General features: G+C 44.8%; 2 protein-coding genes across 4 annotated transcripts; one reads left to right on the plus strand and one right to left on the minus strand.

Moving 5' to 3' along the window:
- The first annotated feature begins 2,406 nt into the window (after positions 1–2,406).
- LOC143328960 (Golgi reassembly-stacking protein 2-like) lies at positions 2,407–9,169 on the plus strand. Its single transcript, XM_076744521.1, has 10 exons — positions 2,407–2,574; positions 3,328–3,408; positions 3,507–3,710; positions 3,804–3,890; positions 4,011–4,141; positions 5,751–5,883; positions 6,295–6,418; positions 6,504–6,611; positions 7,160–7,276; positions 7,734–9,169. The coding sequence occupies exons 1-10, from the start codon at positions 2,512–2,514 to the stop codon at positions 8,003–8,005; spliced, it is 1,320 nt and encodes a 439-aa protein (XP_076600636.1). The 5' UTR covers positions 2,407–2,511; the 3' UTR covers positions 8,006–9,169.
- Positions 9,170–11,770: 2,601 nt separating this feature from the next.
- LOC143328959 (serine/threonine-protein kinase tousled-like 1-B) lies at positions 11,771–23,217 on the minus strand. Of its 3 annotated transcripts, none has more exons than XM_076744518.1 (22): positions 22,567–23,217; positions 20,539–20,660; positions 19,756–19,824; positions 19,496–19,534; positions 19,295–19,370; positions 19,158–19,201; positions 18,984–19,073; positions 18,782–18,862; positions 18,596–18,688; positions 18,347–18,457; positions 17,615–17,751; positions 17,225–17,416; positions 16,874–16,940; positions 16,625–16,722; positions 16,321–16,402; positions 16,129–16,220; positions 15,941–16,030; positions 14,223–14,392; positions 13,812–13,947; positions 13,554–13,665; positions 13,362–13,469; positions 11,771–12,582 (listed from the first exon to the last, which is right to left on the minus strand). In XM_076744518.1, the coding sequence occupies exons 1-22, from the start codon at positions 22,691–22,693 to the stop codon at positions 12,433–12,435; spliced, it is 2,286 nt and encodes a 761-aa protein (XP_076600633.1). In that variant the 5' UTR covers positions 22,694–23,217; the 3' UTR covers positions 11,771–12,432. The 3 variants fall into 3 exon arrangements, with proteins under 3 accessions (XP_076600633.1, XP_076600635.1, XP_076600634.1); XM_076744519.1 differs by having other exon boundaries at positions 11,772–12,582; positions 18,984–19,067; positions 22,567–22,967; XM_076744520.1 differs by lacking the exon at positions 19,496–19,534 and having other exon boundaries at positions 22,567–22,967.
- Between the last annotated feature and the right edge of the window lie 538 nt (positions 23,218–23,755).

Raw genomic sequence — 23,755 nt, forward strand, 5'->3', positions numbered from 1 at the left:
AACACACACACACACACACACACACACACACACACGCACACAAATAAGTCTCTCATACAACCATTTTTCTCTGTGGCTCAACACACTGCACCCCTCAAAAATGACAGACATTTTATTTTTGTCTACAATCCCAGTCTGCCTCTGAAGTGCCTGCATCAGTAACTACACACGCACACACACACACACACACACACACACACACACACACACACACACACACACACACATACATTATTGTTTCTCCACCTAATCATCCTTGAGAGGCTTTGTTTGGCCCCCAGCTGTGTGTCGAATTGGCTGTTCTCCAGCCTGAAACACTCCTCTCTCCTCATTCTTTCTTTTCCTCTCCATTTCTCCTCTCTCATATCTTCATCTATATCCTCTTGTCCCCTCATCATTTACTCTTTTCTTCCCTCACAGTTGCTCTCCCCTTTCTTTTCTCCTTCTTAATTTTCCTTCTCCTCCCCTCTTACCTTTATTCACCTGTCACCTGGTTCAGCTTCAGTCAGGCACCATTTCACAGAGACACAAAAGCACTGGTGACACTGTTTCATAACCTTTACATGGATGGCATAAAAATACCAGACAAAAGGGTAGTTATGAAGTGAATCCACAGTGAGCGCAGCAATGAGGATGTGGTGTGCTGCTACCGCCCTCTAGTGGTGACTCTCTGTCGGCACAATCATCCCAACAACAATACAATACAACAATACAGAGCTGTGCAGAAAAATACCATATAAAATACTACAAAGGTGCTTCATGAGGGATTTTAAATATACAAATAAACCCATATTAATAATCATACAGTATAACAGGAAGCCCCTAATTAATGAATTTGTGAATTAAGAAGTTAATGAATTAATCCATGAAATTTGCCCTATTTATTACTAAGAGTCTTGTCTTTGTATTCTGTGCATGGAAGGGACATTATGGCACATAAACGCTATTGACTGTAGCTGTTCATTAGCCAACAAGGATGATGTGACATTCATTCAAGATCTGTCAGCAGACCTCATTAAAAAGAGAGCATCAGTACAGCTCTCACAACTTCAGCGCTGTAAGCTGCAAGGACCGACACACACTGCAGCAAAATATGTAACAAATGCCAAATATGTCAATCTAGGCAAACCAGCAAAGCAACAGCGAATAATAACTGTATGTCTTCATGACAAAGAGCAGCTGGACTTTTAAAGAGTTTTGCCCTCTGGCCCGTATAGGAAATGAAAAGCCTGCATTATACACCACAGTTCAATAAAACAGTAGAAAAGTAGCTTCAGGGGTTAAAAGATGACCTCACTTTCCACAGAGTGGTTGCAATCTATTGAATATTCCGGATGAATAAACCTACCAGATATTATGCCAAGAAATGTTGTGTTAAAGCTTGACCCTTCAGAGGCCCATGCTCAAGCTTTAGAATGATCAAGGTTTAGATTTACATTCAACATCGAACACATATTGTTTATGTGACTATGGTTGCATTCACTGTATCTATTTGTATGTATGTATGTATGCAGTGTACATATGAAGGCTGTGTGGGCGTGTGTATACATGAGATGAAATCACATGAGAGCACATTCACTGCAACAATACACATCCAGTACAACATAGTACCATGGCAATTTATGCACCGTGTGTGAAATACAGAAGGAGCTGACATGATAAAGAGGTATAAGATGAGTTATTAACTTGGTTTTTCCACTCCAGCTTGTAGAGTCGTGTGTGAGTGTAAAAAAAAATGTGGATACATGGGAGCACATACTGTAAGTGGAGGTTTATGTAAATGTGAGAATTTGCAAAAGGAAAGTTCCTGTACTGCCTTTGCACCTGTGAGGCGTTTAAGGTAAAAGACAGTGGACAGGCTTTGCAGTTTTCACAATGGGCTTTTTTATCTTTATTTTATTTTATTTTATTTTATTTTAACAGAGCATGAAAATTGCTTCAAGGTACGTGATAAAAGCATCTGCAAGAGAGCTTACAAATAGAGCAGTCAGTGTGGAATGAAACTGTGTAACTAAAGTGGGTAAAGTGACAGACAGCTTACAGCTCTGTCTGTTTTTCTAATGTTATAAGAACATTTCATGAGAATTTGAATGGTGATATGTATTAGTACTATTTTTTTTTTTTTATTATAGTAGTGTAGTAGTATTATAGTAGTTTATTATAGATTAAATTGGCTGAATGGGTCAAGATTACTATATTGTAAAAATATTCAGAACTTGTCTCAGCAGCGAATATCACCAATGTGTATTAAAAGATGTCGATTTCAGCATTGTGTCTCAGCTCTACGCTTTGATGTGAATGAGCTCTTTGAATCACAAAGAAACCGGCTGGAATTTGGGAATTGAAGAGGACGTTTCGAAAAGGCGTTATTTCCTGCCACGTAACGGCGCATGCGCATCGTTAGCTAATCATTTGGCGACGTGTACCCGGTGAGTAGAAGTGTTCAGGCATCTCACCTCTGCTGGGTAACAAGCTGCCATAAAAACTGTAAAGCCTTAAAAGAGCGAAAGCATGGGAGGATCGCAGAGTGTGGAGATACCGGGTGGAGGCTCCGAGGGCTACCACGTCCTCCGGGTGAGTTTTTAAGATTCTGCATCCTGTTGTTAGCCGTTAGCTTAGCACTGGGTCAGAGGCGGAGGATTCCCGGCTCCGTGTGTTGACGACAGGCCGGGGATGACTGCTGGGGCCTCCGTCTGGAAAAGACCACGTCAGAAAAATGTTGTGTGGTTTCGAGTTGTGTCATATCGTTTCTTCGTTATGTTTTGTCTTTATGTCTGAGTCTTAATTAGCTAGTTAAATATGCCTGCTAACAGAAACTAACTAGCATTGTTTGAGCTAGCCAAAGCTACGTAGCTGCACTGAATGACAGCTGCCAAGCTCCTTCTGTTATAGCGACCAAGTAGTGTTTCTTCTTCCTTGTTTTGTAAAATTTGTAGTGACCTTAAGACGCCTCTAGTAGCAAGCTAACAGTCCAGTTAATGCCAGTCGTCCTGTCTTATCCTGTGTATCAGTGACGTTTAGCCGTAACGTTAGTAGCTAAAGTAGATGCTCCACTTGACAACAGTGCAGATGAAGACCTGCATGTGCGGTAATGCACATTGGCTACAGTGATTACAGTGAGTGTATGAATCGTTACCCAAAACAAATCACATGGTGACATGATTGTTTGCCCACCATGGGCCCGGCTCTCCTGTGTTGTTGGTCAGCTCAGGCCCAGTCTGTTGTTGTCCCATGCTGTTCATGCAGAACATGTGTGATACGTCAGTGAAATGTAGGAGGTGACAGTGTGGCCCTGCAGCAGCAGCTCAGTCTCTTCTTTCTCTGCAGGTTCAGGAGAACTCGCCTGGTCACCGTGCAGGATTGGAGCCTTTCTTTGACTTCATCGTCTCCATCAACAACACTAGACTGGTAAGGACAGCCAACGGCTCTACCAGAAAGACTGAAGTCATGATGGACTGTGTGTTTCATGGTTGCCCCTCCGCTCTCCCTCCTCCCCATCTCTGCAGAACAAGGACAACGACACCTTGAAAGACTTGCTCAAAGCCAGTGTGGAGAAACCAGTTAAGATGCTGGTTTACTCCTCTAAGACCCTGGAGCTGCGGGAGTCGACAGTCACCCCCAGCAACCTGTGGGGGGGGCAGGGCTTGCTTGGTGTCTCCATTCGTTTCTGCAGCTTTGAGGGAGCCAATGAGAATGTTTGGCATGTGCTAGTGAGTAACCCCAAAGACACATCTGCGTTGTGTTGTTTTATGTGGTCAAACGGTTGCTTGTTTACTGATTCCCTCCCTCTCTCCTTATAACAGGAAGTGGAGCCTAATTCCCCAGCAGCCCTTGCTGGCTTGCGGCCGCATACTGACTACATCATTGGAGCCGACACTGTTATGAATGAGGTAGTTTATCAGCCCTTCAGCTCCTTGAATCCGTCACTCCTGCACATTCTCCACCTGATAATGATAGTGTGTGTCCTCATTTTGTCCACCGTTTCCTCCTCTCTGTGACTTTATCTGCAGTCAGAGGACCTGTTCTCTCTGATAGAGAGCCATGAGGGGAAAGGCCTGAAGCTCTATGTGTACAACACAGACACTGATAACTGCAGGGAGGTGATCATCACACCTAACAGTGCCTGGGGAGGAGAGGGCAGGTAACACTGACATTTGCAAACTCGTCCCTGTTAGACCCATTTGAGAATTTGTTTGACTCCCAAAAGGAGTACACAGAATGACTTTCAGTTCATCACACCGAGCCTGAGAACCAGACTGAATTGAAACTTTCGGTTTTGCATTTGTAGTTTGTTTTGTCTCAGCTAATCAGTAGTGAGTGATGCATCCACCTCGCAGACACTTTTAGTGGATGTACGACTAAATATGCTGATTTAAAATGGCAATGATTGAAATTTTTATCATGACATTATCATGAAATGACAGTGTGAATACAATTTGAAAGGGAGACACTTGCAGTGATAGAGAATTATCACGCAAATCTTCAGTTTCCCTCGGCTTCATGGAGCTGTGAAGTGGCCTGGTTCCGGAGCTGGTTCCGTTCGGGGTTCTTGGAGCCTTTGTGCTATCTGGCGAACCAGTTTTGGAACCACTGTAATCATGGATGCGTCATTAATAGAGGTTGTTGCACGATGCACACCAGAAATAATCAATACTTGCAAGATGGGGCATTAATTACCTTGAGCTTTTGTCTTCTGTCTGTAGATATTTGTTTATATCCCAAAACAGGCATAGACTCATAAAGGCCCAGTGTGTAGGATTTAGTCACATCCAGCGTGAGGTCACAGATTGCAACCAAATGAATACCCCCCTCCTCACCCTCCTCACCCTCCTCACCCTCCTCACTCTCCCCTATGGTGACTGCTAAGAACATGAACAACACGAAAGGCCGTCCTAGAGCCAGTGTTTGGTTTGTCTGTTCTGGGCTACTGTAGAAACATGGAGGACTCTGTGGAGATGTAGAGCTCTTTCTGTGGTAATGAACAGACGATTCTTATGTTCAAGGGGATTATACACGATTTAAGGTAGACTTCTGAACATTATATTCCATTTCTGTCAATAGATCCTCCTAAATACTACACACTGGACCTTTAATTATAAGAAGACTATTACAAGACAAATAGCCGCCTCCACCCTCTTTCCAGCCTGTAGAATATGACAGGTAACGTGCCAAGATACACAGCAGAGCAGCAGCAGTGTAGAAGAAGACTGACAGCACATAAACATGGATGTTAAATACTTTGGCTTTGCAAATATTTGATGAGAAAGGAAACGCTCTCAACGCATTTGTTAGAGCTCAAGGATACACACAATGTGTTCCGTGAGTAAAACTGAACGCTGGTGTAACTTTTGTTTGTTGACAAGAAAACTCCACAGACCATCTATTTAAAAATTGTCAGTGTTGGGTTTACTTTTTTTTTTTGCACAAATGGCCCAAAAATCTGTTATTGCAGGTTAAAGCGTTTTTATTTCTGTAAGTCGACTGTCATCAACCTGTCCGTGTCCGTGTCATCTGTGCTCGTTGCCATTATGTGATCATTTTGCTCTTACTGTTCTTCATAGATGTATTTGTCTACATGAAGATGACATTTTCATGTTCTAATTTCCCAACTCAGCCAGGAGAAATGTCCATTAACATGAACAACAGCAGAGATGTGGGCAGCTGTGCAGTGGCCTCATCTCTAATGTGTTTGCATGAAAATTTTCGTGTTTGTTTGTCGGATTCTGAATCTTTTTGCTCTTCTCGTCCAGCCTTGGATGTGGGATTGGCTATGGATACCTCCACAGGATTCCCACTCGGCCTTTTGAGGAGGGGAAGAAGATCAGCTTCCCTGGAACCTCTCCCAGTGAGCCAGTCAGCCCTCTGAAGGATGGCTTCACTGAGGTCAGGACACACACACACACACACACACACACACACAAATCAGCACTTGTGTAGTTCCGTTGTGTATTTCCCTGAAATGTTACCAGCTTTGACTCTCACTGTTCGCTGTGTATCCCTCAGAGCTATGGTCTCATAAGCCAGCCAAAACTTTCCTTATCAGTATGCAGCGTGTGTGCTTGACATTGAAAAGCCTGAAGTTTTGTGTCTTGTGGCCTCAGATTTTTTTTTGGAGAGTTCACACACTAGAAATGCAAGTGTCCTCATTGTGCATGCAGCAGATAGCAGAGGGACAGAGCAGTGCTGCTCATTACAGCTAATTGGCCGTGTGGATGAATGTGACCTCATCTGTTTGACAGCAGCATCCTTTTCTCTGCTGCCTTCATGTTTTTTAATGTCTTCTAACTCCTTCAGGTCCAGCTTTCGGCAGTGACCCCTCCCCCTGCTGCGCCCGTCGTCCCCTCTGGCCTTGAAGATTCACTGTCAGGCCTGTCAATCAGCACAGCCCCGCCCACCATGCCCAGCGAGCTGCAGACAGGTGATTGTCAGTTTTTGCTGTCTTTCTTCTGCATTGACTTCATGTATTTTTATCTAACATGCTGCTGTGTCGCGCTCCCCTCCAGGTTTGCCCACAGTACCTCTGCTCCCCTCCTCCGCCAGCCCCTCCCTCAACCCCCTCACTCCACTGAATCCTGCCGCCACCAGTTTCAACCCCGCCACCACGCTACCAGGTGTGTGATTTCTCCGACATTCAGAACAGACAGTCTGCTAAGTCTGTGAGCGCCGAAGATTTCAAAAGTCATTGCATTAGCCAATATCAAAGCTTAGTGTGTGTGTACACAGTATACACACTCTGTTTTTGCAAGGACAAGTCGCACCTTGTCCTTCATTGAACAGGATTTAAGTAACATTTTCAAGCACTGAAGCAGAGCAGTGTGTGACTTCTTGTCAGACTATTATCTGGCAATACTTAGTTTGTATTCTGGTTATCGTTTATGTTGCCATAAACTGTCAGCTGTGTCTACGATATGAATTCCCACCTCTTCTCCTCTGTGTCTTGTTGGCTCATGTAGAAAAGGTCTTCCATGTGCCGCTCCCTAAAAGCAATTCACTTTTCTCTGATCCCTTTTCTCTGCAGTAAAGTAACACGAGTTTAAGAATCAATAGTAATTAAAGCGCCGGCAGTTTAAAAAAAGGGATGAATAATGACAGCACACCCTTATTACACCCTACATAATGCCGTGTGTGTGTCTGTCTGTGCACGTGTGTGTGGTTGCAGGTCTGATGCCCCTCCCAGGTGGCTTACCTCCGCTTCCTAACTTGCCCAACCTCAACCTGCCACTCCCAGACCTCAGTGCCGTGTCATTAGCAGGACCACCGCCAGTAGGAACCACAGGTAGATAAAATCTTTCTCTACAGCTGCATTCTCTCTCAAATCAAATCAATATCAATCTCATATCGATCTGTTATCAGTCAGTTAGCTTAGCTTTTAGCTTAGCACAAAGACTTGGCTAACCTCAAAAGTAACAAAATCCATTTCAGCACAAGTTCAAGGGGTTGTATCCAGGGAGCAGTCATTTCCTGAAGTCTTATTGTCACCATGTGTTCGCCAGCCATGCCTCCTGGCTTAAAAAATAGTCTGTTTTCAGTCTAAGGCTAAGCTAACAGGCTGCTGGCTACAGCCGCATGTACACAGTACGGATGTAAGAGCAGTCAAGCTTTTTATCAAACTCTGAAGTTAGTATTTGCTGAAATGTGGAACCAGTGCTTAAAGTATGAGCGTGTAGATGTGTAGTTTGGTTGTGAGGCTAATTTTAAACTCTCTCTCTTCCTCTTCCTTCTGTCTCCACCAGTGCCCCCTCTGGCATCTCTCCCACCCCTCAACCTCCCAGGTCTGGCCCCCTTACCCCCTCTGCCCACCATGCTGCCCTCCCAGCTGCCTCCCCTCCTCCCTCAAGGAGTGGCCCCCCTCCTGCCCATTTCCACCAACGCTCCTCCAGCCTCGGTCACGGTCACGGCGGCGCCTGCGTCCGAGCCCACCGCCGCCTCCACGCTCCCCACGGAAGCCTCCTCCACGAACGCCACGGATTCGCCGGCCCCCACGGAAGCAACACTAACGTCGTAACCTGGGAAACAAGGTCCCGCTTGCCATCAAACCAAAACACACACCCGGTTTCTCTTTCTCCCGTCTGTCTTTCTCTGTGTTTTTCTATTTATTTGGCCAAGAGGGACAGGCAGACAGCTGCATTAGTTCAGACACGGAGGTCGGCATGCTCCAGGTTTGGGTGAGGAGGCTTGTGTGGAGCAATGAAGGATGAATGGATATGAAGAATGGAGGACGAATGTAGACTGGTCTTACCAACATGTCTTTATTGCCAGATTGTCATGGAGCTTGCCTAAGCTACTGTTTGAGGAGGACGAGGAAAGCTCTTTGGTTTGTAGTTTGCTTCGCACATCTGCATTTGCAACATGGCAAAGAACTATTTTAGGATTTCCCCCCTTTCTGATCTGGCAGTCCTCTGTTTCACATACTGTACTTATTTTTTTATATAAACAGTGTATGTTCATGGGGCTGGATGATAAACCAAACTTACTGAATTACAGTAACAGTCACAGCAGTGAGGCGGAAGTTCAGCCAACTAACCTGCTCCCAGTTAAGCCCAGAGGTCCTTAAACTGGTCATACTGTAAGAAATCAGGACGAAGATATTAGCATGTGCCTACAGGAGAAAAATATCATGCACTGCGCTACTCCAACATGTGTTATTATGAATTCATCACACAGATTTTTGGTCTTATCGTCCAGCCCTGACGTGTAACATTTTATTATTAGTTAATAGACGACCCCCCCACCAATAGAGTCATTTGATTTTTGTTGAAAATGCTATATGAGTCTCCACCCAGTGAATGAATCTGCATTATTTTGCACCACCTTTTTGTTTTGAAATGATTAGTCTGTCCCTTTGTATGTCTCCATATATCCAGAATCCACAGTATCCGTCTCTACCACACAGGCATGGCAGCAGCCTGCGGGCCGTGCCGGAGGGGACAGAGGTTTACACTTACATGAGCTACTGAGTCGAGGAGAGTATGTGTTGCTGGTGAATGATCAGTGGGTGAAATATGGGTGCAGGATTAATAAATACATATGTCTCCTCCTGGCATTGCCTACATGAGTTGGTAGGGAGAGGTGCAGTGATGCCTCTTAACCACAAGGTGTCACTGCAACACAACTTTCTGAAAACATCTACAGTATGCACTGTGCGAGCAATAAAGCCAAATTAATTTTACATGATGCCTCTGTGTGTCTTTATGTAGCGTCTGTTGCTACTTTTTGCAGTTTCAAAGAAAAACAAATCAAGTAGATGACAAAAAAAAAACAACCAAGATTTAAGTTGGAATGGGAGCGCAGTCTCACAGTAAAGTTTGGATTCAGCCGCCACAGGCTGGTGTGGGTTACACTGATCACCTGCAAGCTACAGGTGGTGGATGAAAAAGCACACGCAATGAACAGAAAGATGGAAATGCAAGCTTTGCAAAAAAAACATTTTGGGAAGAAATTAACACCTGAAACGTGGATGACACTCGTCTGCTTGTACTCTCTGTGGCTGCTCAGGTAGTAAAAATGACATCAATAGTCTCAAATAGGAGATTAACCACACTATGGAAGCAAACAATCGTTGTAGCAATTTGAATTATATCAGCAAATGAACACCTAATTGTGAAGTTGAATTGTTACTGAATATGTCATATTGAAATTTAAATATATCAATTTACAGCAGCGTGATGAAGCCGACAGGATCCCAGGCAGCTGTGACACTCAGGATTAGATTTCCATCTGGAAATGTGGTGTTTGGATTGAACCGATGCATTTTTCTTTTAATGGGACACATTGATTGTTCCATGGAAATCTGAAATTGCACCTCTTGAAATTACCAACTGTAAAGCCACGTAAATTCAGAAATCTGGTTCTCAAAGTCAAACATTTCAGTGCTTTAATTTCAGTGGCACTTAAAGTCAGGATTAAGCATTCAACAGTGGTTAAATTTGACAATTAGGCATTTAATACAATTCAAATGACCATTTGCTTCCATACAGTCACAGATGATGGATCACATTGTAATAAACGCCTGCTGACTGAACTATGTCCGAGTGAATCATAGTGCAAATAGTGTTAAATATCATTTTTCAGCATTTCCAGAGCTGCAGTACCAACAAATACTGCGAGTGTACTGTAACGGTGCCTGTGAAGCCATGCATCACTTCCACACGCGGCGTCTTCTTGTCATTAACACATCGATGTCGTCACCTCCCTCTGTGCTCCATCTTGTATAAAACACTTGTAGCTGCGTTACGTAACCCTTCACAGGAAATATGGGTCACACTGCAGGAATTAAGACTGGTAAGGCAATCTTTATTGCATATGAATGACACGGCCTAGCTGTGCATCCCCCCCCGCTAATGTGATGTGACACGTAACTTACTAATGGCTGCGTGGAACATCTGCCTGCACACGGCTCTCATTAATCATGTGCTGTACGCAACTGATGCTAGCACCCGCTTTCTACTGTTGTCGTATGTAGATGGAAAAAAAAGGGGGGATGTGTTTGTTTTAAGGTTTGATTTTTAAGTGGATCAAATTCAAATTTATCAAACCGGACACAGACTTTACCTTCTTCATTGCGCTTCATCACTTCCTGTCATGTGGGAGCAGCAAGCCGTGAGCAGGGACTTCCTGCACTTTCATCTGCCTGTCATGTCACTCAAACTACTATGGGAGGGTTTTTTTTTTTTGTTTGTCTAACAGCTGGGACACAGAAAATCACCTGAAACGTCTAAATGAGCAGAAGCTGAGACACCCACAGCTTGCTGTTAACGGCTCCCTCTTTAATGGGCCTTCTCGCCTGGGAAGACTTCTCTTTGCTGCCGCGGCCGTCCAGGTTGCCTTTGCTTGAGAGGGTTTAAAATGTCACAACACCGTACATGTAAGTGTTTTTTATTTACAGGACGACAACATTCTGATATATCCACTTGATTTCTAGCTGCAGGAAGTCATGCAGCAACACAGCCAACCCGGAGCGTGCCCTCTTCTACCGGCATCAACACTCCTCTCTACACAGCCTACTGGGCCTTTGCTCCATATAATATCTGTTGGACTTGTACATGAAAGTAAACAAAAACCCGTGTGGACATTGATGTTGGTGGCAGAGGAACGTATTGCATCCCCAGCCCCCTCCCCGAACAGCACAGCAGGTGTCCGCTTGGGCAAAGGGGGCTCTGGAGAGTGTTCCTCTGAACGCAGTTCAAGTATGCACATATGCCAGGCGGAAACCATTCACACGTTACAAACTAAAAGCAACATTTATAGCAGCAAACTGAGAACAGCTTTCAGGAGGAAACACAAATAAAACGGAGCAAAGTGAGACACTGGGAAGCGAAGATAAGCCTCATTATTATGTATTTGCTAAGTGAGTAATGTCTCCTGCACATGAAATGTACACTAAACTCTGTGTCCCGAGTCTTTGCAGAACAGTAACAGCGACGGCTGATCCAGTCCCTCAGTTCAGTCCAACTCTCTTCAGGCAGCTTGATGAGGACGTCTATGACAACATGGTGCTGTAATACTCTGCTGTTTCCGGACAACAATGGATTAAGACAGATTGACAGATCCACTTCCTGGCCGGCGGCAGATCTGAATTGCTTTGCAACAAAACAAAACAAAAAAAAAAAAAAATGTGTGCAGAGGACTTGGCTACTGAGGAGTCCAGAACGAGCCCACACTGTAGTACTTCATGCCAAATGTGTGAGACCAGATCACCACGACCTGGACTGCAAGTGCAAACTGACCCCAGACATTTCATCTGGAAGTTTTTTTTTCTTTTTTTTTTTTTTAAGTCGAGTCCCATTGAGGTTACAACCTCACTTTTAAGTGAACCCCTGTCGAGTGCAGAGGGGCTACGAGGGTGAATCAAAGAGATGTAACCATCATTTTTGTGCCTCATATAAATGGATCGCTCCATATTTGACGTCAAGACACTCGGACCGGTTCGTCCTTTTCTGCTGCTCCCCGCTGCTCAACGCCACCCTCACATAACAAGAGAACATCTCGAACAGCGGCTTTACTCTAAGCCATCTTGTGAGGTGTGCAGGGATAAAAGAGGTGGGCTTGGACAGGGCATGTAGCCGATCCTAGAGCTGTTGAGGGGGTATTTAATAAAGTCCATAAAGAAATGCACTAGCTTCATCATTTTCATTTCTTGCTCCAAACAATGGCCCCTCTCTCTCTTCCCGTTTCCCTTTCGTTTTCCAGTTTTGTCCTTTCTCGAATCTCACACAGCTGAGTTCAAGGGCACATCTCTGTACATCATATGCAAAGGGAGTATCCCCCTTTCACGTCTTCAACCCATTTCCATCTCTTCTCTTCTGGTGCCAACGTATCCATTTGAGAACAGCTCAAGTAGAAAAAAAAAAAAGCACATCCATTATCCTCCAGTTCCAACAATCCTGCCTTGAGATTGGTCAGAGGGTCCTGTCAGTCATGTGAGAGAGCCAGTCAGTAGGTAGGGAGAGATGAGGCGGAGGGCTGCAGGGAGCCGGAGGAGTTTGAACGTCTCATGTGAGGGAGGAGGTAGGAGTCCGAGCACAGTTGGTGAACATCGAACCGGTCCTCCTTGCGGTAAGCCAGACAGCGCCGGATGAATGCCTGCAGAACAGAGAGAGAACATATTATAGAAGGAGCTGCAGGCTGTGTGTGTGTTTGTGTGTGTATGTATACTCTTTATATAAAGTCCATTCAGATGCTCACACTCGTCCACATGTCAGCAGTCAGCACAACTGTTTGACATTAATACACTAATAACACCTTTTCATACTGCAATTAAAACTGCAACACACCAGTGTCTGAACCCTAGGTATGCTCACACCCAATAGAGTTGAGCAAAACGATGACACATACTGTGAGACGAATAACATCTGCCAACGTCAGACACACTGTTTACACACCGAGGTCACCTTTAATATCTCTGGCTGTATTAGACCAAATCAGGCATGTTTATATATGTATGTATGTATGCTAGCAGAATGTGGACAGTAAAACTGCCATATTAGCCCTTGAATATACATTGTATGTGTTTACACTGTGTAAAACTTAAATAGAATGTGATCATTTGCTAATCCTTTCTGACCTCAACTGAAAACAGCACAAAGACAACATATTTAATGTTGTACAAACTTCAACTTCATTGATTTTTGTAAGTATTTGCTTATTCTGAATTTGATGCAGCAACATGTTTCAAACATGTTGGGGCAGGAGCAACTAAAGACTGGGAAAGCTGTGGAATGCTCCAAAAACACCTGTTTGGAACATTCCACAGGTAAACAGGTTCATTGGTAATGGAGAGAGGTTCAACACTTACACAGCAACCCAACTTTTCAGGGTTGTACATTTATGTGTTCTTGTGTGCGTGTCTGTGTGTGTGTTACCTTGGCCTCTGTGCTAGCCTGTGGTTTAGCAGGGAACTGGACCTCTGTGGCTTTGAGGATGGTGTTTTCCTGGAGAATATCCTGCTGTGACTGGTTGTGACCAAACGGCTGGAAAAACAAAACACATGACATCACCACCAATCCAGTGTCTTTTACGCTGCAGGACACTGGGACTTGTGATCAGTGTTGTACCTTGCGGCCATAGAGGCACTGGAAGAAGATCACTCCCACAGACCAGACATCCACCTTGTTGGAGATTTTCGGTGGCTCCTTCCCCACCACAAAACACTCCGGTGGAAGGTACCTGAAACACAAACACAATGCAATCAATCTCATTTAATGCAATTCCTTGAAAAATGACTGCCATACAAAACAGGCCGTAAAGATGGATGTACTGTGTGAGTGTCTGAGAGGGGTACTGGTGTGTGTGTGTGTGTGTGTGTGTATTACCAGTAGGTGCCTGCTCCCTGTGATGTGAGGTCCATCCCGTCCACGCCGTAGTTGTCATCATCCATAATCTTAGACAGGCCAAAGTCTGTGATTTTGATTTCTCCACACGCAGTGCCGTCCACCAATAAGATGTTACCTGCCCAGCGCACAGACACAGACTCAGTACAGTGTGCAAGACACAGTGACTCACACAAAATCAGGTTCAAACACTGGGAAGGACTACAGCTGTATCAGCAACTGTGCTGCGACAGATCAAGCCCAGGCAGACCACTGCACCCCCACGGCTGAGAACACTAAAGCAACGACAAGGACGTGAGCTGACTCCAGCCTCTGAATCAAAACAGTAAAGTTTTCAGCAGATTTCAGTGCATCTATGTTTAATTCCATGTACGATGAACCTGAGTGACCCACCAGGTTTGAGGTCGTAGTGGATGATGGGGGGTTTGATTTCGTTGAGGTAGCGCAGGGCGCTGACGATCTGCATGACAATGGAGCGCGCCTCCTTCTCTGACATCAGCTTGTTTTGCTTCAGGTAGAAGTCCAGGTCGTTTCCTTCACAGAACTCCAGGACAGTGCAGAACCTGAGCGAGCACAGACGCACAATTACACACAAGAGGAAAAGATCAAATTCTACAACGGAGTGTGAACAGATGGAGGTCACCAGAACTTGAAACATCAAATAGCGACAGTCCAACAATACTGTCATTGCTTTATTGACCCCTCTGTCGAAGGATTAACTGCTCATCCTGTATGTTTCTTTTAAGAGCTCGAAAGGCCGAGGGCTTAGAGGATGAATGTCACTTCCCCCTCCTCCACATGGAGGTCAGGGGTCAGCGCCAGGACCTTCTGCTACTGAGTGAGCCTGACGCAAGTTTCCAGTCACGTCTGTGTGCTGCTCACTTTCACAAGCACAGCTTTGCTACAGTATGAGCCGGGCCTGCGCTCTGCCTTTGTACTCAACACAGAGGACGATTCATCCGTTTCTCTGGACAAATACGCAGTCTTGTTAGGCTGGGAAAGTAACACTGACTGCACCTCACATGCTCCAGGTTAACCCTTTAAAAATAACTTCCATTGTCAGGACATGTTGACGCTGAATCATACATTTTTCCTTGATTTGCTTTTACTGTTTACTCTTTCCAAATCTGATAACACCCCTGTGATGTTTGCTCTTACTTGTAGCACCCACAGACGCGGAGCCTTGGGGCAGAAAACAAACAACTCATCCATTACTTGAATATTTACTGCATATGGCTTTCATCAAGGTTTATGTCCAAAAGAGGGAGAAGCTAAAGATCAGAGACATGCTACTTGTATTATTTCAACATAATCATGGTTTTTTAAAGATCTACAAACCTACACATGACAGAATAAAAATATCTGATCCTGGACCCTATTTTCCCATGTTTTTTGTGCCCAAGTGACTAATGAGACAACAGTTTTTGCAGTTTTTTGCGGTATCAGGTGAGAGCACAGCAGCTGGCGGCCATGAAACAGGCTGCAATGTAATCCCTCTGAACGTTTGCACTGCGTCAACGTACGTCCACTAAAAGTGTTTGTTTTTGCAACTGATAGGCTCAGATTGTGTCTGACAACATTACGGACAGGATCCCGACAAGGATAAACCCTTTTGTTAAAGAGTAAGATCATTTTTGTTTACCCACAAACAGCTGACTGCACCAAACTCCATGCTCAGAAACAGTCATTTTATCATAGTAAAACACACGTCAGCCAAACTGGAAATATCGCACCTGAACAAAATATAAACACACCAAAAACCTTCTTGGTTCATCTTTCCACTGTTCCAACAATCCCCACCAACTGTGCTTTGGTTGAAATAAACACTTAATTCACCTAATCAGGAGAGGAGCGAGAGCGCGGGCGGACATCGAGAAGCAGCATGTACAACTGAATTTGAATTTTCACAGTCAAACGTATGGATTTTTTTACAATTTGAATATAAATTTGAATTTAGAATATTGGTTGACGGCTCTACCGTGCACAGTGTTGCACCGCAAAACGATAAGGATATTAAAAAAAAGCTTTTTAAGGCAGCGCTGGGTGATAAACAACCTCAGGATATGTCAACCCAGCAGGGCTGCAGCTGGCAGAGGTCAGAGGTGACTCACGTGTCAGTGTCCAGGGAGAAATAGTCATACAGTTTGACTATTCTGGGATGGTCCAGCTGCTTGTGTATCCGGTACTCCCTGCATGCATGCCTGGAAGGAAATAAATGTCGGGGTAGTGTGTGCATTAGTGGAGAAACATTTTGCCTTTTGTGTATCTTAACTTGTGTCTGTGTGTACATGAGACCTACTTGTGGTAGTTCTCCTTTTTCTCCTCTCTCCAGTTCTTGTTGAGCTGGTGGATTTTAACAGCTGCATAGCGCTGCTCAAACAGGTCAAAAGCCTGTGTGTGACGAGAAAACGCACACACATTTGTCTCCAAACACACCTTACAGAGAGAGAGAGGACAGGAAAAACATCCAGTCTGACCTCGCAGACGTTACCTTGTAGACTTCACTGAAGCCGCCTCTGCCCAGCAAGTGCAGCAGCAGGTACCTCTCGTTCAGGGTCGGGTGGTCTTTAAACCTGTGTGAAGACACACAAGACTTTTTAAGCTCACTGCTTGTACCCGACTGGTGTGTCACCTTTGAAACAAGGACCCTGCATAGAGGATTTTTATTGCACTTCCATATTCTTACATGTACGTCATAACTAGACAAGACCAGTGTTTTGTAATGACAGAGTAAAAACTCTTCATCATTAGGTCACCTGGCAGGCTGTGGTCCTGTATGTAAACTGTAGACTTACGCCGAGCTGTCCTCGTTGTTTATCCTCTTCAGCTCTCTGATATGGAGGTTCCTCACCCGCTCCAACCGCTCCAGCTCTGCTTGGATCTCCGCTTCCTCCTGCATAAACAAGACATTTTAATTTTGCTTCCTGTTGAAGATTCACGCACTTAAAACTCACATATGCAGTCAAACAATTTAAGGCTTCAGCGGCCATTTAAAGCAGAATGCGTGGTTGAATTTTTTTTATTTTTTTTTCCCTGTTACTGACCTTCTTCAGATGTCCAAGGCGAAGCTTGAAGATCTCTTCCTGCTCATGGTACTCAGCCAGGGTCAGTCTGCGAGAATATGGACAAGTCAAAATCTCCAAAGACCTCAAAAAACCCCCCACTTGATTGAGAACATTCATTTCAATCTACACACGTCTTAATAACTCAACTGCAAGTCACCTTGTAATGAATTTCAAAGTTAAGAAAAATGTATCTAAAAAGAGGCCTATGATGTACGGCTGCTCTGGTCAAAACAAGACAAACAAGGGACGACAATCCCTTTCATTTTTTACAGTCCAACATCCTCCAGTTTTACCTAAAACGACGGCATGTATCTACTTCAGTGTACTCACAGCTGGGGCAGGGAGGGCTTGAGGAAGGGGTCAGAGTCGTTGCCGTTGACCACCTTGGTTTTGCGCTGCTTGGGTTCAGAGGTGGAGGCCACTGAGAGGGAGGGAGACGCAGGGTTCGGAGGCTTCCTCTTGGCCAGCAGCTTCCTCTGTCGCTCTATGTCCTCCCGCTGCTGGTTGATGCCCTCCTGCTGCCTGCACGGAGAAGAGGCCACAGAGGGGCAGAGAATGGGTCATATGGAGAAATGCTGTCAAAGGAAATAAACGGCTTTGTGCCTTTTTACCTGTACCACTGTATTTCTGAGCCTTTGACACAGTTTAGAATAAAATCTAAAGGAAACACACAGAAATCAATTTAAATGAAAAGCTTTGCACATGCTTGCAGCCTCTCACTTGATCAGGTTCTGGAATGCGTATCCGTCGGTCCACTGCTCCGTGTAGGACGCCCCGTGTCTGACAGTGGTGAAGTGGCCGAGACGGAGACGGTCCTGCATGCTCTTCTCACGACACGACTGCTTCTCCTGGGTGCTCTGTTGATGGAGACAAGCGGACGTTACGCATTAGGAATAATGAATAGCGTTTCTGTAGGAGTCTCAGCAGAGTAAGAGAAGAGAGAAGAACAAAATGCGCTGATGACAAACCCTCACCTATACAGGAAGTCGTGGTAGGCAAGTTTATTGTAAACTGAATTCTCCAACCATACCAAATAAATCAAATGACTTGTGAAAGAGCCACCTGTACACTAAATCCCCCTACTATTGTGCAGCTCTATGACAAATGGAACCTAAGGAAAACAGGTGGCTGGTGAAGAGACTCTAAGATCGACTAACCCAAAGACAGAATTTTTCCCTCAGGAGCTGTCAATCAAAGCAGCGTTAAAACACTGGAGAACTAGACTGTCTTTCCAAGAAATGTGATTCAGAACCTCTGCATGCTGCTGACACATTCGGTGGAAGAGGATGATAAGATGATATAGTGTCTCCCATTAGGCTTGTAAGCTGTGTCTCTGTCAGTTTGTTTTTCTTTCTGCTCACGAGGGATCAACAAACACTCCATGCAGCTGTTTGTCTTTAATCAAATGTCCCGTGAATACACAAAAGGCTGCGTGCATGCAAAGACAGATACCTTCTCTATAAGCAGTTTCTTGCTCATGGTGATGCACTTGTTGAGCCTCTCCTTGTATTTCTCCAGGAGTTTCTGCTGTTCATCTATCTGTCTCCGCAGGTCACAGTTAGCCTGTAAAGGAAAGACTGTGTTAAATTTGGTTGTGGTTATAAAAATGAAACAAACCTGACATAATAACTTGTAATACACCGGAGAATTGTCGTCTTTTGCACTCTCCATCACAACTCAGCTTACGCACACTGAACTCACCCTGAGCAGGTCATCTATTCGCCCCTCTTTTTTCTCCAAGTCAAGACTCTTGTTGCTCTCCAGAGCGGCAAGTTTCAGGCCTGTCAACTCCGTCTAAGAGATCCAGACAGAGGGGTGCCAGTCAGAACAATGTAAACTGCTGGAAAAAGTGTGTCATGTCAGCATTTCAAGCGTGCATCATGTTACCTGGACACACTTGCTAGAGGAGGCTTTGGGATTGTGTTCCCCAAAACACAGACTCGTCGGAGAGGAGCTATTCTGCCGGATCTACACACAAAAGAGACTTTGTTAAACCTTGTAATTACACAGAGACTCAAATCACCTCATGTGCACATAAGTCATCAGAAATCCTCGTGTTACGGCATTCTGCTGGTGGTGAAACACTCACGATGGAGCCCGGGGCAGAGTGTGAGTTCTGTGGAGAGCGGCGAGCTGATGGGAGGCCTCTGACCGGACTGGAACCATTTCCACCCTGGAACTTTGCAGAGCAAACAAATGGGTAAACTTGAGAACGACAAGAATCGTAACAATTTAGGATGATGGAAGATTCTGTCGGACTCACGTCAAAGTAGTCGCTTATCTTGGGCCCACGTGCGGCGGTCTTCCCTGGATAGAACATTGATTTAAAGATTTAACACCAGCTATCAGTAATGCATATATGTCTATAGTATACCGATTTCTCTGAGGTGTCAGCCATACCTTGACTGCTTTCTGAATAGGTGTCAGCTTTCCTTTTTCTCCCTCTGGACGATTCAGAGTGCTTCTTCTCTGGGGTCTGTGAATTGATATGAAATAAGAGAGAGAGAGCGGGAAGTATAAATGCCTTGTGTTTCACCTAACAAAGCTGGTTCAAGTGGTGGTGTTGAGCAGGAAACAGCAGCAGGAAGAAAGAGTACATACTGAGTAGGCAGGAGAGCTCCCTCTTTTCAAATCAGAGTTCTAGGAAGAGAAGAGAAGGAGAGGTGGGAGTAGTGGGAGAGACAGAGAGACAAGTGGGAAGAGCAAGGGAAAAAAATGCAACCGTGTCTAACCAGGCCTCACTGTTAGCATCTGCGTAATAAAATATGGAATATCTAATTTTGGCTTTTGTTCTGTCTTCTCAAAATAAACAACAGTCACCCAAGCCCGTCGCAAAAATGGTACGTGTGTGCATGTTTTACCTCTGACTCCTTGTCGCTAGATGAGCCCAGACTGCCATAGCTGTGGTTAGAGGACTCATTGGCCAGGCCCTACACACAGTGAGAGGTCAAGATAAGTGAACACACACAATATGAAAGTAGTCTCTACTTCAGAGTTGTGCTACCCAAGTTCAGCAACCTTGTGTAATGTAAACACCAGTGAAACAAAGCCTGGAGGCCGGCCTCCATGTCTGCCACGTTTAATAGGAATCCAGATCTTCAGTTATTAGGTGTGTCACTTGGATCTTTTCCAGCACATGCACATTTCCAGGAAGCCTGCATCCTTTTTAGGAAAACAGGAACTTACCTGCTTTTCCACCATGAGAATCTGGGCTTGGTTCTCATTTCCTGCCACCAAAAAGTCCCTGTTGCTGAGGTAGTACTTTCTGATGGCCTAGGAACTATCATGGCGGATTGAGTCACTGGACTTAGTCAGTCAAGACTGCTAAAACTTGTTTGTGGCCTTTTTTTGTGCCACAAGTGCTCACTGGTTGTCGCTATTATTGATATTAGAACTCGGGATTGGAATTTCTTGATATTGACATCTGCATGATGCAGCCAGTGTCTAGAATAGTCTTGTGAGCGAAAATTACACCTTAAAACAAAGCTGTTTCAAAGCATTTTAATCCTTTAATTGTCAGGAAATGAGCAGAAAATGAACTTTTAGCTCATCAGGCTCATGAGCAACTGGGTCAACAGCATTTGTGCTCGGTGTGTGACGCATCTGAAAAAACAAGGCTCTCGTCTTTTCTGTGCTGCGGTTACCTTAGCACCTCCACTGGTGCTCCCAGTGCTGCCTACTGTGTTGCCACTGACAGCTCCTGTGAACCTGGCCTCCAGCAGCTCCTGTCTCCTGGGGTCCAGGCTGTGCAGCTCCTCCATGGGGCCTGGCATAGGAGCACCAACAGGGTAACATTAGACGTGTACATCATCTCCATTACAAGCAAACAGTGTTGACAAGAGCGACTGAGCACGAAGCGTTTTTCTGTTACAAAAATTATTAAAGAGGAATAAAAATGAGCACTAAGAGAAGGAACAGAGGACAGTATCTGGGGGAGGATTAGAGAAAATTAGAGTGATTAGGGGATAAAAATAGAAAAATGGATTTGATTCAACTGGGCAGCAGATAGCCCTTTAAAAGATGCACTTTCATGCTATGACGGAAGATACTGTAGATGAGTGACACTGCATTTCTAACTCAAGCAGGAAGGTCATTCTAGCACTGGGAAGGCAGGAGGGAGAAGAGAGGAGGTCGGGCAGAGTCTCCCAGTATGTCAACACAAAAATCTTAACCCAGCTCTTCTATTATCTCATTAGTCAGACTGTCACAATGGCCTCATTTCACAGTGCTAAACTAGTCTGTCTGCCTTGCAGACAGAGCACAACACCAGCTGATATAAAGGACACAGGAAGTTTCATCCAAAGTCACATCTTTCTACGTGCTGCAAAGTCAGTGAGGAACAGATGTGGGCCTTCAGTAGTTGTGTGGCTAATTAAATGCTACATGTGTGCATCAACGTTGCTTGAAAACAGGGCACAGCTTTTCAGGTCATTCGGGATTTGCAAAAGCGTGGCTTTACATTAGAATTTCCTCAGCATACAGTCAGATTTGCACATGTCGGAGTGGTAAACCTCACCACCGTGAGTCTGAACCACAATATGACTCTCCCACAAGCAGCAGGCTCAACATATATGATGCCTGACTGGGCCTTCTTCTCTGACAACAACGGGTTTCCAGGGACACACACACACACACACACACACACACACACACACACAAACACACACACACACAGGTCTTCCTCTCCCTGCTGACTGCTGCTGCAAGTGTTTGTTTCCTTATTGGACATTTCCTGGCTGTCATCTTTACATAGCTTCTGGCACAGGGGCAAGCCCTAAAAGGCATAATGGACATTATGAAAGCCTTGGACTGTGAAACAGAGAGCACACTACAAGGCCTGTGTGAGGTTATCTAAGGACAGGAGGGGGGATGATTTAGGTTAGTAAATCTATACAGCTGCAGCTTTACATTACAGCATTATTTTGGATCTCAGCAGGTTAGTGTTAGCGTTTAAGGTTGAAAATAAATCCTTAAACGTCATCCTCAGTACTGTAACTGTAACGCAGATCTTCGCTGTTAAGTTACCGTCTTATCAACACCGTCGCTGTCTAAACATTTTTATGTCCTCTAAGTTATATGCTTAACTGGCGGATTATAACCAATCGCTCCCACTTTTTTTAATCACTCTTTCGTCACTACACATCCAGCAACTCAACAACATCAGGGTAAATAAAGTCACAACAGCTTGTCAAAAACACTGTGGAAAAGCAGATGCGTCCCAGCTGGCCAGAAGGTAAAATTCAGGGCCTGTTCTCAAGTTTACAGCAGTGTGGACATGCACTGCGATGCATTAATGGATGCATGCATAGCTACGTTGTTTAATATCCAACTAGATGCTGCTGGTAGGGGGCGAATGTTAACAAACTGCTGCCTAACTGCAATCGCTCAACAGCTTCGAGTAATTAGAAATCATGTAAGCTGACAGTCGTACAAACACGACAACAAGCTAGCGCTGCCTTTGTGCAAACATGATAGCTCGCTGCTACTTAGACTGGCCATCAACTGAACTGACAGCTGACGTTTGGCTTCCAATTCACGGCATCAGTGAACTTGACATCCATTTTTACTTCAACAAACGTTTGCTCGACACGGCCAAAATAATCCACTTCTCCCGCAAAGGACACGCTTTAAGGACAACAAGAGTCGTTCGTGCACTTGGCGAGCTAATATACCTTCCTTGCTCTTTGCGGTCGCCGTTATATGTTGTTGAGAAATCGTTGGGGACGAGGAGAGCTGCGACCAAGATGGCGTCGCCTCCAAACTTCCACCACCACTTCCACTGTTACTTTGGACACTCATGAAGCCACTTTACCGCCGAGAGGAGCCAGCGTACACACTGCCGTTCGCGGAAATCCCAAACTTGCGTTCATCGTTTGACACCTGCTGTAGTGTAACAGGCGAGTAAACGTAAGTTGGAGCGTTTTGGCGTTGCTAGACGTCTCGCATTTTGTAGCCCGTGTGAGTCCTGCGGAGGAGCGGCTTCTTTAGACACTCGCTGAAACGGATCCAATGTAACCTTTGCATGATGACCGCACCGCGCGCCTGTCAGCATCCAGTTCGCGAGCGGAGCTCTGATTCTTGTAGGCGAGGCTATCGCGAGGCTGGCGCGCACCTAGCAGCGCGATGGGGGATGGCATGACACCGAAACAGACACTGATCTGGGATCATTTCACCCTCTTCCTAACAAGCCTTAGGTGTACTGGAAGGCACGTCTCAGCGTCGACCTGAGAACAGCCTCTTGTTTTGGTGAAAACAACAAACACCCCGAAAAAATGGCCGAAAGTTCTTGTCTGCCTGAAGAGAACGACAGCACACAGGAACACACACGCACACGTAAATGCCTGTGTGTGTGTGTGCGTGTGCATGTGTGTGTATGTGCATATAAATATATAAATATAAATATGAATATAAATATATATATATATATATATATATGTGTGTGTGTGTGTGTATTTAAGTTTGAGTGTGTGTTTGTGCATGCATATGTATATGTGTATATATATATATATGTGTGTGTTTTTATATTTATGTGTGTGTACACACACACACATTAACATTATCATGCATGTACAGTATGCATTTAGTCTCTACAGTATGTCAGTATGTGTTGTGTGTGACAGAGAACGTGTGTGTCTTTGTGTGTGTGTGTGTGTGTGTGTGTGTGTGTGTGTGTGTGTGTGACTGAGTGTGTATGTAGAGGTAAAGCTGGGGTCTTGATATGCTGTTTTTCAGTCTTGAAATACAAGTTTGGGGGGAGGGGCAGGTGCAGGTGGGAGGATACTGATGTGGTCTGGACTATAAGGTCTTTTGTTCCAAATTTGGTGCAGTGCATCAAAATGCCTTTGCCTTCTTGTAGGGCAG

Source organism: Chaetodon auriga, chromosome 12 (genome assembly GCF_051107435.1).
Source record: "Chaetodon auriga isolate fChaAug3 chromosome 12, fChaAug3.hap1, whole genome shotgun sequence".
In the NCBI taxonomy this organism is placed as follows: Eukaryota; Metazoa; Chordata; class Actinopteri; order Chaetodontiformes; family Chaetodontidae; genus Chaetodon; species Chaetodon auriga.

Coding starts and splice junctions, on each gene's coding strand:
- LOC143328959 (XM_076744518.1), bottom strand. CDS start 22,693: ATGAGTGTCCAAAGTAACAGTGGAAGTGGTGGTGGAAGTTTGGAGGCG. Junction 17,417..17,614: donor GCATTCCAGAACCTGATCAA/GTGAGAGGCTGC, acceptor TTCTCCGTGCAG/GCAGCAGGAGGGCATCAACC. Junction 13,666..13,811: donor CAGGGAGCAGGCACCTACTG/GTAATACACACA, acceptor TTTGTGTTTCAG/GTACCTTCCACCGGAGTGTT.
- LOC143328960 (XM_076744521.1), top strand. CDS start 2,512: ATGGGAGGATCGCAGAGTGTGGAGATACCGGGTGGAGGCTCCGAGGGC. Junction 3,711..3,803: donor AGAATGTTTGGCATGTGCTA/GTGAGTAACCCC, acceptor TCCTTATAACAG/GAAGTGGAGCCTAATTCCCC. Junction 6,612..7,159: donor CCCCGCCACCACGCTACCAG/GTGTGTGATTTC, acceptor GTGTGGTTGCAG/GTCTGATGCCCCTCCCAGGT.